The sequence below is a fragment of the Dicentrarchus labrax genome, unplaced genomic scaffold (assembly GCF_905237075.1).
Source record: "Dicentrarchus labrax unplaced genomic scaffold, dlabrax2021, whole genome shotgun sequence".
In the NCBI taxonomy this organism is placed as follows: domain Eukaryota; kingdom Metazoa; phylum Chordata; class Actinopteri; family Moronidae; genus Dicentrarchus; species Dicentrarchus labrax.
The window spans coordinates 15993296-16010807 of record NW_026136711.1 but is presented as its reverse complement, the minus strand read 5'-3'; the positions used below and the strand labels follow the sequence as shown (position 1 = coordinate 16010807).

Here is a 17512-nt window from a genome sequence, read left to right as displayed (position 1 = left end):
ACATTCTTCAGTTGTTTGTCTTTTTATCAGTCAAGATCATAGTGGGTCAAAGAAATCCCTGCCTCTGACGTCAGTATGACTAACAGTTGGGTTGCTGTAAAAAGAGACATTTAGCCACAAGTGGATGTTTGTCATCCACACACAATGTAGGAACTGTGTGGTCTTGCTGAGCCCCGCTCGCCTTCAAACTGGTTAAACCAACTGGCTGAGAAAGGACAGGAAAAGATAAAGAATGAGAGGTCTTTTGTCAACATCTGTCATCCCTCTGACTTTAACTGTTATTCAGTCTTTCATTGCGACAGTTGCACACATTTGTCTTTCTTTCTTTTTCTCTTGACATCTATCCTACAGGTATTCTGTCCTGCTCTCACCCTTTTACCTCCTTCTCATCCTCTTCCTTTTCTCTTTCCTCCCATTATTGGTAATGTGGATGTTGGATGGATATGAATCAATGTCAGAGCCACAGCAGCAAGGCAAATTGGGTTTCAGTAGATTGGTACGGCTGGAGGGATGATAGATGGCTGACAGGATAGGAGAAATAACTGATGGATGGACATGCTGGAGAGAAGGAGCACAGAGACGGGTGGACTGATTGGATGGACTGACTCAAAGTAGGTGTAAACCGTGGACAGAGGATGGAAGACGAATGATTCACAGTCTTCATTGTTACTGTAGTGCAATGCTGTTGTGGTAACCTCCCTGATATTTCATACATTATTACACTGAATGCGTCAGTGGGCTGGACACACATCCGGGCAGCAAAGCATGAATGAAAACACACTCATTGCTGGTAACAGTCCCAGCAAATTACCACAGAAAGAAAGTCCAGCAGAGGAAGTGGGCAGCTGTCTTGTCAAATGGCGGGTGCTGCTCGGACACAGCTTCCCTGAGGTGACAAATTAAATAGTCATGCGGTTCCCTCTGGCTCATTGCTGTCTCATGCAAACTAGAAGGAGAGATGGTGTGTGTGTGAGTGTTAACTCTCTCACATCTGGGATCCAGTTGAGCAGCTGGTTCAGATTTGGCCCAACTTCTGCCTTTGTTTTATTTCTGCTCTCTTAGTTTTTTGCAGTGTAGGTTTTCTTTAAATCCTATAATTATTTTCAGCTTGTTGTTGTTCCTTTTTCTTCCTGTTTACTCGGGTGCCCTCTTCAGCTCTTTCAGTCTCTCTTTCTCTTCCTCTGCCCACGTTCCTGTCGCCACAGGCAGAATGTGACGCTGTGTGGAGGAAGCTAAACAGGATTGCGTCAGAATTTTGGACCACTGACTGGTAACTTCCGGTGTCTTTAGTAAACATCAAAGCGTTGTTTTTTATTTGTTTCATCTCCTCAGTTGTTCTGTTGTAATCTCAGCTACAGTGCGCTGGGACATTTATCATTGATAGTTCCCTTGCAGGTTGTTGACACAGGCTCACTGTGCGTCTGGCAGCCCACCAGCCCTGATCCACACTGAATCCAAACACCCCTGCAGTGCTGTAACCACAAGTGTGATTGACAAGCCAATCTTCTACAGACATGAGGAGAGACAGGATCACTGATTGCTCTCTTAATACCTGATGGATTCCCTTTTCACAATCCCAGTCCTTACATTATTCAGCCTGCATCCTCACCTCACATCTCTGTGGAATTCCTTGTAACCAAATGAAAACATTCCCATCTGCTGTGTCAGCAGTCCGGCACTTTCTTGGGATCCATCAATCCCGCCCGCACAAAGTCAGACACACACATGCACCCTTTCACATGGGGAGTGCTTCCTTCCATTTGTTGGATGGATTGCCCATTGCATACTAGTGGAAAAATCACAACAGCTGAGGCAAATTCACGGCTCGATAATGGACAATATGTCTTTGAGCAGGAAGGAAGGATGACCACGCTCAATATACCATTGCTTTGGTATGTGGTTGTAAAATCATGATGGGAATTACAGTGTGTTTCAAAAGTGTGTGTGTGTGTGTGTGTGTGTGTGCATATGTCACTGTAGAGCAGACAGATGTATCTAGCTGAACAGGGAGGTTCTGTAAGAGAGATTTTGGCTGGAGAGAAAGGAGATTAAGGCTCAACTGTATATGAAACACGAATAACTAAAAGTTTCATGGTGCAACTTGCTAGTAATAAAACATATCAGAGCACAGACATTTAATGCTTCATTTTCACACACTCTTTTCTACGGTTGTGAAACTATTTGCATCAAATAATATGGGGAGCATAGTTCATTTAAACTTTATTACTTCACAAGAATGGTACAAGACTGTAACCATTGTCCTTGTTGTACTCCGGGCTCGAGTTACATGGGAGCCAGTGGGAGCTGAGCTCCCAAAAGAAGGCATCTCAGCTACCATGAAAGCAGTAAAATCATCAATCGTGTGGGGGGTCACTAATACATTACCAACAATTATTATTTGAATTACAAATAATGCATTTTTCAGTATTATTTAGGTTAATCTTATGTTAAGTGAACTACTTCTCTACTAGTGTCTTGACTGGTTGCGGCTGCTTTTTATTGGATTTACGACTTGCAACAACTGATGTATCCTCCAACTAGAAAAGTGCTGCATAGAATAAGCTACTGTGGCCAGCAGTGAAGTAAAATAACACCTACTTTCATATGATACCGGAAAGGGTGGAATTGCATTCTCCTCTTGAGTGATGGGTCTCGGTTGGCATATTTCAAGCTATTGAAACTTCCATCACAGGGCAGTTTCAGGTGGGTGTAATCTTCTTCCAACCCCAACATTGGTTACTTTAGAGACCCCCACAAAGATCAGATTATAACTCAAACTCGAACTTTTGGTGAAGCATAAATTGAGTCAGTGCAGCAATTTGAGGATTTCTGTCATCTGGCCAAAGTACCTAATTTTAGAAGACCAGGTTGCATTTTACCCTGAGGACAGCATTGCACGTCCACCTTATTCTTACAGCTTTTGTAGCCTCTTGCAGTTTGAATGTAGAAGAGCAGCTGATACTGCTGCTGAGTGTGTAAACAACAAGAACACACACAGTGAAGACATGTGCCATGATTATTTTCAGGGTTTGTGTATTAACATGATAAAAAATACAGTTCAAATAATTGACAAAGCTCATGAAATGTGTTGATCTATTAGTTTTTAGTCATGTGTCATTAGGATTGTAGCAGTTCTTTCAAGGAATTCCTCTTAAAGATTAATAACCGCTTATAAACTCAACTCATCACCTGAACCCATCATCAGCACAATTTTACATAAATCTTCTCAGGAATCTTATTTCTTATTATTTTCTCATTATTTCAAAATGATGAGACCAATATAATTAAAGTGTTACCTTATGTTACAGTTACCTGAGAACAATCAGAGCTATTTGCAATCGAACAACTCTTTTGTTTTTGATCAAAGTCATTATTTTAAGAAATCATTCCAACACAGTTTTTACTTTCTTGTTTTATAAGTGACACACTGTATGATGTGTATGCATACATGTACACACTTGCTGTAACTGCATACATGTTCCAGACCCTCTATCCTGCATGCTTTGTTTCTCTAGCTGTGTCAGTGTGCGGGGGTCTTGCGTAAGACCACCCCTTGTGTTAATGTAAACCTGTTTCTTCTTCATTCTTTCTCAACCCCTGAAACTTCCCTCCACTTTCCATCCAGCCTCTCTGTCCTCTCATCACACCCATGTGCTCATGATACACAGTCACATTACATGTAACACATGTATGCTCCAGCCATCATAGTCTGAATGGCACTGAGATTGAGAGTCAGAGAGGTAATGGATCTCGCTGTATGGTTCTAGTGGTCATTGGATATATAAATGTTATCCCAAACTAAATGTGTCTTGTCTGTGAGCTCCGTGTCCCATGATTCCCAGACTGTCTTTGTGGCCTCTTCAGCAGATTCCATTTCCTTTCTTACATCACTCACACACACATACACACAAATGGTCCCTTATCTTGTGTGTGTGAGTGATTTATTGAACAGCGATTCACTGAAAACATTCAGGTCTGTGTGACTTTTAAAAATGTACTGAAGGATCATTTAGGATTTTGAGATTACTTTGTTTGTGTGTCTGTGTGTATTAACAGTATTTTAGGTATTGTGTCATGAGTTGGTGTATTGACATTTGGATCTGTCACCTGACTCCCTAAAGACGTGGGAACTAAGGTCATCTGTGTTTTCTGGAAGGCTCAAGTTAACAACCTGAGTATAGTTTCACACTCCAAGTTGGCTGAAAGTTGACTTTTATGATTAGCTATCATAACAGCTGAACAGTGATCGTACTAAAGCTGTAATTCGACCAGTGTGTAACTTTAGTACGATAAAGGTGATCACATTAACCTTTTAGTATGAACTCACCTATTCCATGAATTGACTATCCATCCATGCATTTTTTCATTATAGTTACAGTGTAACCTATCCCAGCATGCACTGGGGGAAAATCATAGTACACCCTGGTCTGGTCACCAGCAAACACATAGACAAATTCACACCTGTGGGACCTTTGAGCTGTGGGAGAAAACTGCTAACGGCTGAGCCACCATTTGAAATTCTTGTGGACCTCTTCTGTCTCACCCACATATACATAAAAATGGAGTAGAACGATTAGTAAGTACATAGTACCTTCCTCTATAATGTTGTGTAGAGGTGGTCAGATGGTAACAACCCAAAGTTTAAGGAGTTACAGGTTCACATGTAACAGTATAGTTATTTGAAATGTTTTTTTTCATTACAGCACTTCTGTATAATAGTGTTTTGGTTTTGGTTACTGTAGGACACATATACTCAAATTCACGGTGAGTAACCAGGTTCCTTGATAAAATAAATATCAGCAAGAGTCCTTTATTGTACAGTATATGAGTGTACCACAGCTAAACCCAGAAAACCAAAACCAGACCTCACGTTTCTGTGTGGCCAAGATCTGTACACATTGCGTGAGCGAGATGTACGTGATCAGGTGATTAGTTAATGCCAGACAGCCAGAATGTGCTTCTTCCTGAGATCCTGGCACTGATGAACCATTGTTAGATGGATGAAAGTATAAATCTGTGGTTGTTTCCTCTTTGGCAGACCTGACTGTGGCGTCAGCAGGAGGATTATTCCACTGATGTTTGGTCAGTACTGCCAAAGATAACAGGAGGCTTCTTTCTTCTGGTACACAGCTGGATCAAAGCAGCATCTCTTCTCTCTCACATGCACACACAGAGCCATAAATAAACAGCTCAACTTAGAACATATAGTTCTGCTACTGTAGGTTAGTGTGGGAAGAGGGATATAATCAAATATTAACACGGTCACACTTCACCTGTTTCTATTTTAAGCCATGACCTATTCAGTGTGACAAACATGAACCTCTTGCTTAGAGGACTTCCTGTATGATATGTATATCCCAAAGGAGGAAAAACTCCAGATAATGTTTATGTTTCCTATCACATAAAATCCTACTTACAGTAATCTCATCATCCATATCAGGCATGGCGTGCTAATTACAATACCTTTGCTCTCACAAATGTCACTTGCCAACAACACTGAGCATTATCTCAACATCAACTATTAAAAAGCCCAAAGTGAAAGTTTATTTGATTTATGTCCCAATGAATCCAAGAAAATACTCAGGAGGTAGAGCGGGTCATCCACTAATCATAAAGAGGGTGATTTGATCCCCAACTCCTCCCTCTCGCATGTCAATGTGTCTTTGGGCAAGATACCGTATCCCACATGGCTTCTAAATTGTTTGGTGTGTGAGTGTGTGTGAATGGGATTAGTTAGTTTCTGATGAGCAGCTGGTATCTCAGCCTCTGCCAACAGTGTTTGAATGTGTGTGGATGTTACATGTAGTGTAAAGCACTACATGTGCTTAAGAATTTGTTTTAGACAGCGTTTCACAAAGTTTATTAAGTTTCTTCTAACTCAGCAACTCATAAAATTGCATGATTGTTTTTAATCGAGTCTGGGGACTTCTCCACAGGCGACTAATAAGTAGCCTGTATTGGTTACTGTTTACTGTATTTGTAAAATTCATGAATTTAGTGTCTTGAGGTCATTCACATCTGTGTACTTAGAGCTGTCCACCTGTGATCAGATCAGCCAGACATTCTTTAAAAAAGAATCATGCTCTGTCCTGGGTTAATAGAAACAGTGTCTCCTTGTGTAAAGCTTGAGGAATTCAGATTTAACTCACCTGTATATAAAGTACAATATCTGTATTATTCAGTCATGTGTCAACATTTTACAAACCAGTTCGGAACAAGGGGTGGTGACTCTTTTTTAACAGGTGAATCAAGTATACTTCCTGTGTATTTGGTAAGGCAAGTTTTAACAGGTGCTTTGCCAGAAGTGGCTTCAATCCAAATTCTTGATCATCGCAGCTGACTGCTGTTGTTTCCAATAAAGACTGTCACTCTTCACAAGGAAAGGGCTGAAATACCCTTAAGGATAACATGCACTTTCATTCTGATTTTAGTTCCTCCCTGGCCTTCAGCTCCAGGCGTGTGGGGGTTGTGGTACATAGCTGGGTTAGTCATCATTGGCATTACAGCATCATAATATCTCTTCAGCTCTTGCAATGTAGAGTCATCAGTGTATGCTAAGAACATCAAGTGTGTTTTACACTATAAAACTAATGCCGTTCTTCACTTATAGTAACTTAGAAGATGTCATTGTAATATAGTAACAGTGAAATGGTATTTTTTCTTGGTATTTGGTTGTACGTGCTCCTGTGTAAAATAGCACTCGTAAATGGGAGAATTGATTTGCCCAATGTGAAGTGGCAGCTGGACACAGTAACCAGCCAAAGACATACTGTACAAGTATAGACTGATACTGATCCTTTGTAGGTCATGAGCCCAGCTGAACTGTTCTTTTTCTGTGTGTACAATGGCCAGTGGGGAGCTACTGTATCCACTACATATAGCCTCTTGTGTCTGTCTGAGGAAAAACAGTGTTGCTGAGACATACTTTGCCTGCATTCATTCCCTCACAGACTAATACACAGACGTGATGTAAATAATAGCTGCAGCCTTGAAACAATACCCAAGATACTATACTATACTATACTATACGAGTCATTGCTGTATGTCCCACACTTTGTATTCTGGACTGTAGATGGGATGTTTCCTTTCACTCTTTTGCAGTCAATATCTGTCTGGACATTATATTGTCTTCCGGTGTGATCTCTACACCCCACAGCTCTTCTGTCATTCCTCACAATCAGCTGGCCGTTGGTGGGATGGATGCAGAGAGAACAGAAGCAAAAGAATCCTGGGAACAAAGTGCTTGTACACCACAGGGAGTCTTCTTCCTCCCCTGCGTTTCTCATGCAGGCTGTTTCTGTGTGCGTGTCGGCTGCTGCTTGTATCCTACTGGGAGGTCAGCAGAGGTTAAAGAGGTTGGGGTTTGGGATGAGCTCGCAGTCCCACTTTCATGCTGTCCCTTGTGGCTTCCTGCTGCTTTTCAGTCTGTGGCAGAAGCTCTGCTGTGTCTTTTTAAGTTTTGCTAAGCTGTGCCATCACAGTTTCTCAACTCAAATCAAATGTGGTTTTTTTTTTGGTAGGTCATCTCATACTTCCTTGAGGGCATTGCTGTCATGTTAAATAATGTGCTTGATCAGAGTCATCATCTGACTATTTCTTTAACCCCTAATTTAAGAAGATGAGGCCTGGTCATTTGCACTTTGTGGGGAGTGAGTCTGTGAGCGCACATTCCTCAGCGTGTGAGTGGAGCATGATCAAACATGCCCTCGAGCCCTAAATGGTTCAACACCAAAAATCCACCCAGGCCCACAGCTCTCCTCCCCTGGGCCAGAGGGCACAAGGCTATGTGGACCCAACTTGTGCTGTCATTTGTCAGGGGGATGTGTGTTTCTGTGAGACAGGTAGCTTACTTTGATGACAAGTTGGAGGTTTGAGTTGCCTGTCATCATCTTGTGCTGTGAATCTTTTCTTTAATTTCCTCTATTTAAAAATGATCTGCCAACATTAAAGGAGTGAATAATGTCTCAATCTAGATCACTTTTTACTGACCGCCAAAGAGATCAGTGCTGTTGCCTCCTGCTGTGAGGATGCATGCAGTGAAATGAGCCCAACACATCCCACCATGAAGAACATTAAGAGGGGCTTTTTTGTTATGTTAATCAGAATTATTAAAGCTGAAATGTGCTGAAATTTTCTACCACTTTAATGCACAGCAGGGATAAGCAGAGGATCAGCAGGAGGGAGGGAGACGGTTGTGTGAGTGTGTATATATGTATTTATATAGGACATTTTAGAGTTTAGAGGTGCAGATCATGGGTTTATAATTTTATAATCCTCTGTTTCTTTTGCTCACACAGGTTCAAGACTCTCTGACAACAGAACAATTATGGTCACTTGATGATGATGTAACTCACATTGCATTTCTCTAAGTCAGCAGAGTGGCTTCCTGTGGAAAACAGTCACTAAGGTTTCCCTGTTTCACTCTCAGCCTTTCTCTCTTGGCAAGGAAGGAGAGAAAATGCTGCACTTTCCAAGAAAAAGCAGTTCCACCTGGCTTGACTTGCGGTTACAATGCATTAGAGAGAAATAATTTCTGCCTGCCTCGCACTCTGAAGCTTCCAACACACTTCCTGTTGGCCTGTTGGTGGAATGTACTCTGGAATGATATAATGACGTTCCCACATCCCAGACTCCTCTACCAGAAATATTTATAAATGCCCTGAGTTTACAGAGAGGTGGACCGAACCCCTGCTTATGATAACACATCACATTTGGACTAATGTTCTGCTTTAGCGAGGCCAGCAGGCAGGTGGTCTGACAGCTGCTTGGAAGAAGAGAAACTGTATCTGCTCTATAATAGTGTGTTTGTGGTAATGCTTTGTTGAGTTGCACAGACAAATGTGCAGCCACTGTGATCCACTATCCTCTGCTGCTCATAAGTTTTATATATTTTTAAAGGAAATATCTTTGGGTCATTGTTGGTCGGCCGAGTAGATGTCAGCTTGGGCTCGGGCGGGAAGTTGTGATTGCATTTTCGCAGTTTTTATTGAAATTTTATAGAGAAAACAAACAATCTCTTAACGAAAACATAGTTTACAGATTAAGTGCTAATGATTGTTAGTTGCAGCCCATGTGAACCTTTGATTTCTGTTCACATGTTCTTAAAGACATTTTTTCATCAGTACACAGCACAGCTTTTTTGACCGAGTTATCATGTTGTATCTGTTTTTTTTGATAGCCAGCAGCCAGTTATTTTACTTAAGTATAAAGACTGGAAACAAGGGGAAAGCTGGCCTGGATTTGTCCAAAGGTAACATCTCTACCAGCACCTGTAAAGCTCACTTAAGAAGTTCTATTCTTGTTTTTTTAATCTATACAAAAACCAAAGTATAAAAATGACGGGGGGTTTATGCGGGGGGTTATGTGCAGGACTACGTGCAGTAACGTCCTGGAATCTCCTGGATAAATAGTGACCTAGAGGTGGTAATTTGTGTTCCCCTCGGACAGAACCAGGCTAGCCGTTTCCCCATGTTTCAAGTCTTTATGCTAAGCTAAGCTAACTGGCTGCTGGCTGTAAACTTATATTTTCCACAAAGATATGAAATCTTTTCATCTAACTCCTGGTAAGAGAGTGAATAAGCCAATTTCCCAAAATGTGGAAGTACTCCATTAATTTTATCTGAACAAAATATGCCTGAATGGCTGCTGCAGTTTTGATGAGTTTTGCAGACAAGCACAGGATCAGCACATTACTTTGTCTTAGTCAGCTCAGTTTTGTGTAACACCATTAAACCGAGACTCGAGGACACAAGTAATGGTTGTCCTCTTTGTCAGCATCATGTTTGGTCTCTTTGTCTCATCAGCCATCGGCGCAGTCAAATGTTTTTTCAGGGAATGAGTGTGATGTTTGTTGTGTGTTGGGCGGAGGGGTTTGAGGGGAAGCAGTGAAGGCGTCTTTGTTAGCCACACATAAGATACTAGTGTTTGGCTTGGTTTGTTATTGGTGTGAATAGGCCGTCTGTTTAGACAAGTGTGTGTGTGTTTTTGTGAGAGGATCATTTGCTTGAGGCTCTTTTAATTGAGTCTGCACACGTGCATCAAGTTGCATTTTGTTAAATGTATGACTGGACAGCTTTCTGGCCTGAAAACTGAACTCTTAAGATTTAACCAGAGAACATTTAAGTCCTTGTGGACAATGTATATACTGAAAAAAAAAAATGTTCACCTATGTATTTGTAGTTCTCTGTCTTTGTTGTCCTTTTGTATACTTGTATACAGACTCTCTCTCTCTCTCCCTTTCTCTCTCAAATATAAAACCACACAGTCTTAAGATTCATGCCAGCAGCTAATGAAGGAGGGTTACACTCAGACAGCAGGCAGACAGAGAGATTGTCAGATGGACAGACGGAGGCGTGCACAAATGAAACAAAGAGAGAAGGGGGAATAGATGATTTCTTGGGGGAGAAGGCTGTCTTGGACAAAAATTAGAGCAAAGCACTGAGACAATTTCAGAATATGATTTTGACTCTCTTCCTGTTATAGAAAACCCTTTGACAATGCAGAAAATCAGTGTAAAAACTGCAAATGTTTGTTCGAGGTGACCAAAATTGGTTTTAATATAGGGGCTGGCTGGATTTTTGAAACCAGTATTATTCAATACAAGTAAAATGAGCTAAACCTACTGACAAGTTCTTCCAAAGTCAAAAATCTGTGACCTGAACAAGAGAAAGAATTACATGTTGTGATGTATTTGCCGCGAGCAGGACTACTCAAGGGCACTTTGCTTGTAGCGACAGAAAGATGCACACTACAGACACTCGCTCACCGGCCTGTCCGTGACAAAGATTGTATCAGCAGGTTGTTGTGTTTCGGCTGATTTCCTCCCAGTAAAAGAGGCGTCGTACGAACACACACATGAATGGGAAATTAGTAATTAGGTAAAAAGGAGGGAGCTGGTGAGACGGAGAGGGAGATGTACGTGGACAGACACATCAGACAAAGAGGAAATTGGTCAGTAAAAAAAAAAGCACGAGTAATGCCGATGTCTGTTGCCATGGTGATTGGGGTCAATGAATGGTTGCCATGGAGCTTGCTACTTGGAATTCTGGGAAGGGGATATTTTGATGTGTGTGTATGTCTCTGTGTGCAGTCTGAACTTGAGGGTGGAGGATGATGAAAGGGTATATACATTATAAATGAGAATTTACAGTTTTAATCTCTCTGTGTGTGTGTGTGTGTGTGTGTGTGTGTGTAAATACAGTTCAGGCGACTTCATAACGACAACACTTTTGCCTTCTCCTAGTTTATTGTTTTGAAAATAAAAATAATTACAATACATGCTACAAATAGTAATGAGTGAGCCTCCTATTTAGATCCTTTTTTATATTTATATTAGTCTTTAAAATGCAAAAATAATATTGAGATTGTTTAGTGAAAAGAACTGCTGTCATTATTTCATTCAAGTTTATTGACCTGGAATTGATCATTTATTTGGTGTGTGATGGAGACAGTAAGCCCTGTCTGTTCAGCCACTATTGGGTTTGAATTTTGTAGTTAATTATATGTGGTTAGGTTTAATGGGTTTTATGGTGCTACATGCTATGGGATGGTAATATGAATTAGGAAAATGTGCAAAATTCTGAAAAATTGAATAAAGGGAACAATGTAATTGATTTGCGTAATGTCTGACATGTCTATTCTCAGCAATGTCATGGATGATAGTGTCTTATGGGCCTGTGAGGGCCGGGTGCCATTAGGAATGCATGCATGCGTGTCAGACAACCGTAGGCAGTTATTATTACAGTAAAACATGCATGATGATTCTTTCTTTATTTATGGCTTTCTGCTCTCCTCTTCTTTGAGATGTGAAAATGTTGTTTTAGTTAAATGTTCCAGCTGCTAACCAACATCACACATCATCAGCTCTCTCTTCATCCTTTAACTGAAAGTTAGGTACCTGCTCATTTGAATATAAATAAATCTTTTAGGTTAAAAGTTTGACATTGTTTTGGCTTGTGTAATTGAGTTCCTGATGAAACCATGTATTTAGGTTTCTGGGTCATTGTGTCGCTTGTCATACTCTGCATCTGATTCATTTGTTTATTTCTGTTTGTCTATCTGTGTGTGTGTGTGTGTGTGTGTGTGTGTGTGTGTGTGTGTGTGTGTGTGTGTGTGTGTGTGTGTGTGTGTGTGTGTGTGTGTGTGTCTGTGTCTGTGTAGACAAGAGGCAGTGCATCTGCTTTCCATCCACCTGATGTCAGTCGAAAATGAGGTCATTGCTAAACACAGCCTGACTTACTGAGTCAGCTGGAAAAATAATGTAAAATAAAAGATGCAGGAATTAATAATAATAAATCTTTAGATACATTTGTAAAGTTCAGTGAATGCAATAAACTTAGTGCACACGTCACACAAATACATACATGTATTTTAGTTCAGATCAGGAAGCACCACAGAGGAGGTTGAACGTAAATTAAGATTTATTCAGGGCACACACGCACATGCACACTTTGCACTGATGCCACATTACATTTGATTAGATGCTAATTTTGGGGGTTTTCAGTTCGGTAGCAGATGTTTTTTCACTTAGCTTGTTCACTGTTGTTCCAGTTCCCTAGTTAAACAAGTTAACATCTTTCATTTTACTCTACACAGCCAGTAGCTTGTTTTACTCAAGGCACAAAATGTCTAACACACGTATCATGTAATTTCCAGTGAATATCTTTGCTAACGTCAAGTTGCATGTGAGCATTATAGCCATTGGGTCGGGGCTTGTCTGGTATCAGAGAACTTGTTGTTCTCTCAGCTGCTGTCCGTCTGGTCCTTGAAGTGATGCTGATGTGGATATGATGCCATGTGACACATGGAGTTGGGGAGACATGGGGGCACTCAAATATGTCTCTAGGCTGGAAGTGTGTGTGTGTGTGTGTGTGTGTGTGTGTGTGTGTGTGTGTGTGTGTGTGTGGCGTGTGCGCACTTTGCTCTCGTGTGAACAGATTTGAGATGATAACCACGCAAGCTTCACGCTAGAGTACACACACAGCATGGGGGACAGGAATAGACTCTATACAGAAATGTTGATGGTAGTTGGGGCTGATGGAAGTGCACGTGGAGCTTGTGCATGTGAGTCCCCCCTCCCCCGCTCACTGGTGATGTCAGACCGTGTACAGTATGCTACCACTGGCAGCGAGTATGAGCCCATCCCCCCTCCAGACTGGGCTACATCATCATCATCATCATCATTACTGGAGCAGCTTTTGGGTGTTCCTCCAGTGTTTAAACACACACATACACACACACAAAGTGTCATTGAGACCAAAACACACACATATTTACAATTTTTTTTACTTGCTGCCTTGCAATCTTTATGCAGCCATTGTATCTTGGCAGCATCAACCATAGTTTAATAATCCCATAACTGGTCTGTCATAACTGTCTAGTGCACTTAATTAAAGGAAACACATTAAAAGCTGAGATACTGTACACTGTAGTGGGTACTGAAAGGGACAAATAACAACGACAAGCTTACACACACTCTCAAACACACACATTTGCCTCTGTATTACTGTTTTAGAAAAAAAAGTAACCTTGCCAGAGCTGACAACCTTCTTTGTGTATTTATTTTCCGAGCTCTGCATCACTCCCTATGCACTTTGACATACACGCACAAACATGCTTGTTGAAAACAAACATGCATCCAACCAGTAATACAAAGCACATGTACCACAGTCATCCTATTTTCTGAAACCTGCACTGAACTTGAACACTTGGATCAATAGGGTAGCTTTTTATTGGTAGTGTGTGCTGCCCGAGACACAACACACTTGTAATGAGCTTAACTTCTTGATTTAACAGCTGCTGACATTGAATGTGTTCAGCTCGTAGTGACTTAATGGAGAACATGATGCTGTCGGTGAGTCAATCTCGTATCTGCAGTGTCGTGTTTCTAATTGACATGCAGCAGAAGAGCAGAAACTGTAAGCCAGTTTGATGGATTACACTGCACGACAGACAACAATACTCGGACGGCTTAATGAAAAGTCTCACATCAACTCTTGGTCCTTTTTCTCTTTGAAACAATATAAATCAGTGCAGACCACACACACGTCTGCCTGCTGTGTCAGTGGCACATTGTGGTAGAGAAAAGTGCAGCCTGTATAAACAGTGCATGCTCTGGATGATAGAAGAAGACAAGTTCAAGACAGGCGTAAGTTGAGAATTAGCTGAAGAGCATTGTAAAAAAGCTCAGGAGCAGAAAGGAATTCTGGGAATGTTGTTCTCAGGAGCAGGTGCAGACTGACATCTCATCCTACCCCCCTTCGCTGTGTACTTCCCCACAGGCCAAGTCATGGCCTTTATAGAATAAACTAGCCGAGCAGGTGTTGTTGCTTAAGCGTATGCTTGTTCTTCCTCCAGTTCCTCCACTAAAGAGTTGAAGATGAGGGTGCGGTTGAGATTGTATGATGAGATCATCACCTCCTAGGGTTTTTGGGGTTATGGTCAACATGTTCCAGCACATGCAGGGCGTGATGCTGATCCTTGGCTTGATTATTTCCAATAAGCTCCAGCTGATCCTGAGGACTGGAGACTGAGAAACAAGTCAATATCTATTTATTGGAGGGATTCTGTTCTTTTCTTTTATGGAATTACTTTTGGGCCTATTGTGCTGTTTTGGTGTATATAGGTCTGTGTGTCAGAGGAATAAGAAATACAATCTGACATAGTAGGAATCCAAAGTACAGCCTCTGTGGCCCACATACTAGGAGTTGCCATAACAACTGACCCTGTAAAATGTGGACATTTGTCTGTGTGTGCGTGTGTGTGTGTGTGTGTGTGTGTGTGTGTGTGTGTGTGTGTGTGTGTGTGTGTGTGTGTGTGTGTGTGTTTGTGCATGCGCGCTTGCACACTAATGGAAGAAGACCTCCTCCAGGGGAAGGATAGTAAAGGCTTATTGCCCACCCAAACCACCTGACACGCACATCAAATCCCATTATCTTCATATTTAGTGTAGACTCAAGAAATATATCCAAGTAACACCTAAATCTGGAGTATTTTATTGTGTTTTTGTTATTGTTGTTCATTGTTAGTACCCAATATAAAACCTTTTGTGTTGCTGCTGCCTCTTTTATCAGCTCACCTTATAGATACTTAAGTACCAGTCTATGTCTCTGCATGATGTCATTCATTGATCTTTGCAGCTCGGCTGTGGTCACTAATCTTCCAGAGTGATGCAGTTGTCGATCCAGTCATTGGGATTAATGATCCAGTCTGTGTGACTGTGATGCATGCCCACTGATTGCAGCTTAATTTTCAGTGGGGCGGTAAAAAGCAGATACTCTAAATACTAAGATGATGTGGCTCATGTTTGAATACACAGTACAATATACTTACCATAGCTTGACACTGTCAGTTTGGTCCTTTTCATCTCTCCATCCATTTTGTTCCCTTCACATATTTCCCCTGCTTTCAAAGCTTTTAAACTTCAATGCCATAATGTCTGGTTATTTGTTATTAGTCACTGTGACATTGCGGCCTACCACTAATCCAAGAATCTCTTCCAAACAAAAGTTTGAATCTTGCTCTGACTGTGACTGTAACGGTTTTCAGCTGTGTGGTTTCTCTTCTTTAGAAATGGCAGTCTTTCTGGTTTGTACAGATTCTGGCTTCACTGAAGAGCAGGTCTGATTAAGTGTGTGTTTTTGTGTTCTCTCTACAGGGCTGGCATTGATGATGTGGAGACAGACGTGGTGGAGATAGAGGCCAAGCTCGACAAGGTATGAACCATGCTGATATGTTATTTATGTAGAATGTGCTGCTCTTTAAAATATCCAATTTGAGCAATACACTGCAACTATATGTTGTTGTTAAATTGTGTTTCTTCTATCATGTTTCTAATGAAAATCCCTCACAAAGTAGTGTAATATGTAGACATTATATTGCACATTATATTGTTAGAACACTAAAAGACGTCTTGGAGTTGATTCACATTGTTTGAATGAAAAACGCCACCAGATGACATCTATAAACAGTGCTTTCTGTGAAAGTCCTCTGTAGCTCTGTCTGTCTGTCTCTCTCACTCTCCGTTATCTAAATGTCATGTCTATTTAAACCAGCAAACACTGCAAACACAAGTTATTATATTTAATAGGTTCATGCTAGATAACACACACACACACACACACACACACACACACACACACACACACACACACACACACACACACAAACACACACAGACATACACGTTGGTGCTGGTACACATTGAACACTGATTAATGTCACAGAGGTAGTTTTATATTCTGTAGTATGAAAGTATCACACAGAGTAGTCCTCTGTTATCTGAGCATGTGATGTCTTTGTTTGACCTGATTAACCAGATAAAATGCTGCAACAACAGCTTATCATTAATTATTAGTGTTTGTAAGATCTGGCAATTAAGCAGGCTCATGTAACACACACAACTGTGGAGACACTGTTTCTTAAGGTTTCAGTTCCTCTGCAGGGCCCTGGATTTCACCCATCATACTGACCAAAATGAGTCTTATTTGTAAATACACATATACATGTTCATATTTATGTAACAGAACGAAACAGTGGGTGGTAAAAGATTAAAGACATGATAAGGCTTAGCTGCACTCACCTAAAAATCTGAATGATATTGAAATGAGTTCATTGCAACCTACACAATGGGAATAAGTTTCATAGTTGCATCATCGTCAACTATTACTCATAAGTATCGCTTATCTAAGACCTGCAAGAATGAATGCCTAACTGTCTCCAGGGAGTCTGAGATGATGCCTCTACAGATAAACTAATAGACTTGTAAGTCAGAGACCATTTAGAGGATGAGGTAGCGTTAATGTATTTAAGTGGTGACCACACCTTCTTTTTTCTTCTATCTCCCTTTGATTCAGGTTTTACTTTGCTTGTGTTCGAAACCATCTGCCTCATCACATCAATGAAATGTTCAAATTGAGGTCACTTGGAAACAGTCCATCTTGTGCAGCCGGTAGATAATAAAAACAGATCAATGTCCTTCAGTAAAAAGATGAAGTGGTTATTTAAATTATTGTGACATTTTCTTGTTATTGCAATTTATCTCCACTTTACCAATAGCTCAACATTGTTAATAAAAGCATCTCTTAAATTAGCGACCCAACAGGCAACCCTTTTCAAACATATGTCTATACCGATACTCACAACAAAAACACACACACATGCACGGATTATTTCAGCCCCCAACAGGTCAAGACCCTCTATTGAACTTTGAGCTCCATTTGAACACCACTGAAAGATGACAAGGGTCGGGGGGTAGAGGTTTCCATCAGGGTGATTTGTTCTGTTCAGCAGGGGTCCTCACAGTGCTTTGTTAGGATCCTCTGAAGCTGCCTGAGGACCCTCTGACAGCAGTGAAGGCTCTTAGAGGAGAACATTTATGAGACTGATGACAGCTGAACCTGCCTGCAGTTATGAATGCTGCTGATTGTAATGGTTTTAATCCCTGCTAGCTAGATATTGTTACTAATGTACTGGAATTAAGTAGTTTTTGCTTGTTAATCCACAAACTATTGCT

At 41.0% G+C, this 17512-nt stretch overlaps 1 protein-coding gene across 6 annotated transcripts in view; it reads left to right on the top strand.

Annotated features, from left to right (window-relative positions):
- The window catches only part of LOC127371910 (arf-GAP with coiled-coil, ANK repeat and PH domain-containing protein 3), a 55532-nt gene that overhangs the window by 11202 nt on the left and 26818 nt on the right, over nucleotides 1–17512 (top strand). For all 6 annotated transcript variants that reach the window (XR_007886483.1, XM_051415143.1, XM_051415141.1 and 3 more), the window contains exon 2: nucleotides 15656–15713. Coding sequence is in view for 5 of the 6 variants with exons in the window: in XM_051415143.1 (XP_051271103.1) it covers nucleotides 15656–15713 (58 nt within the window). In the remaining variant the exon portion in view is untranslated. The remainder of the gene's footprint in view (nucleotides 1–15655; nucleotides 15714–17512) is intronic.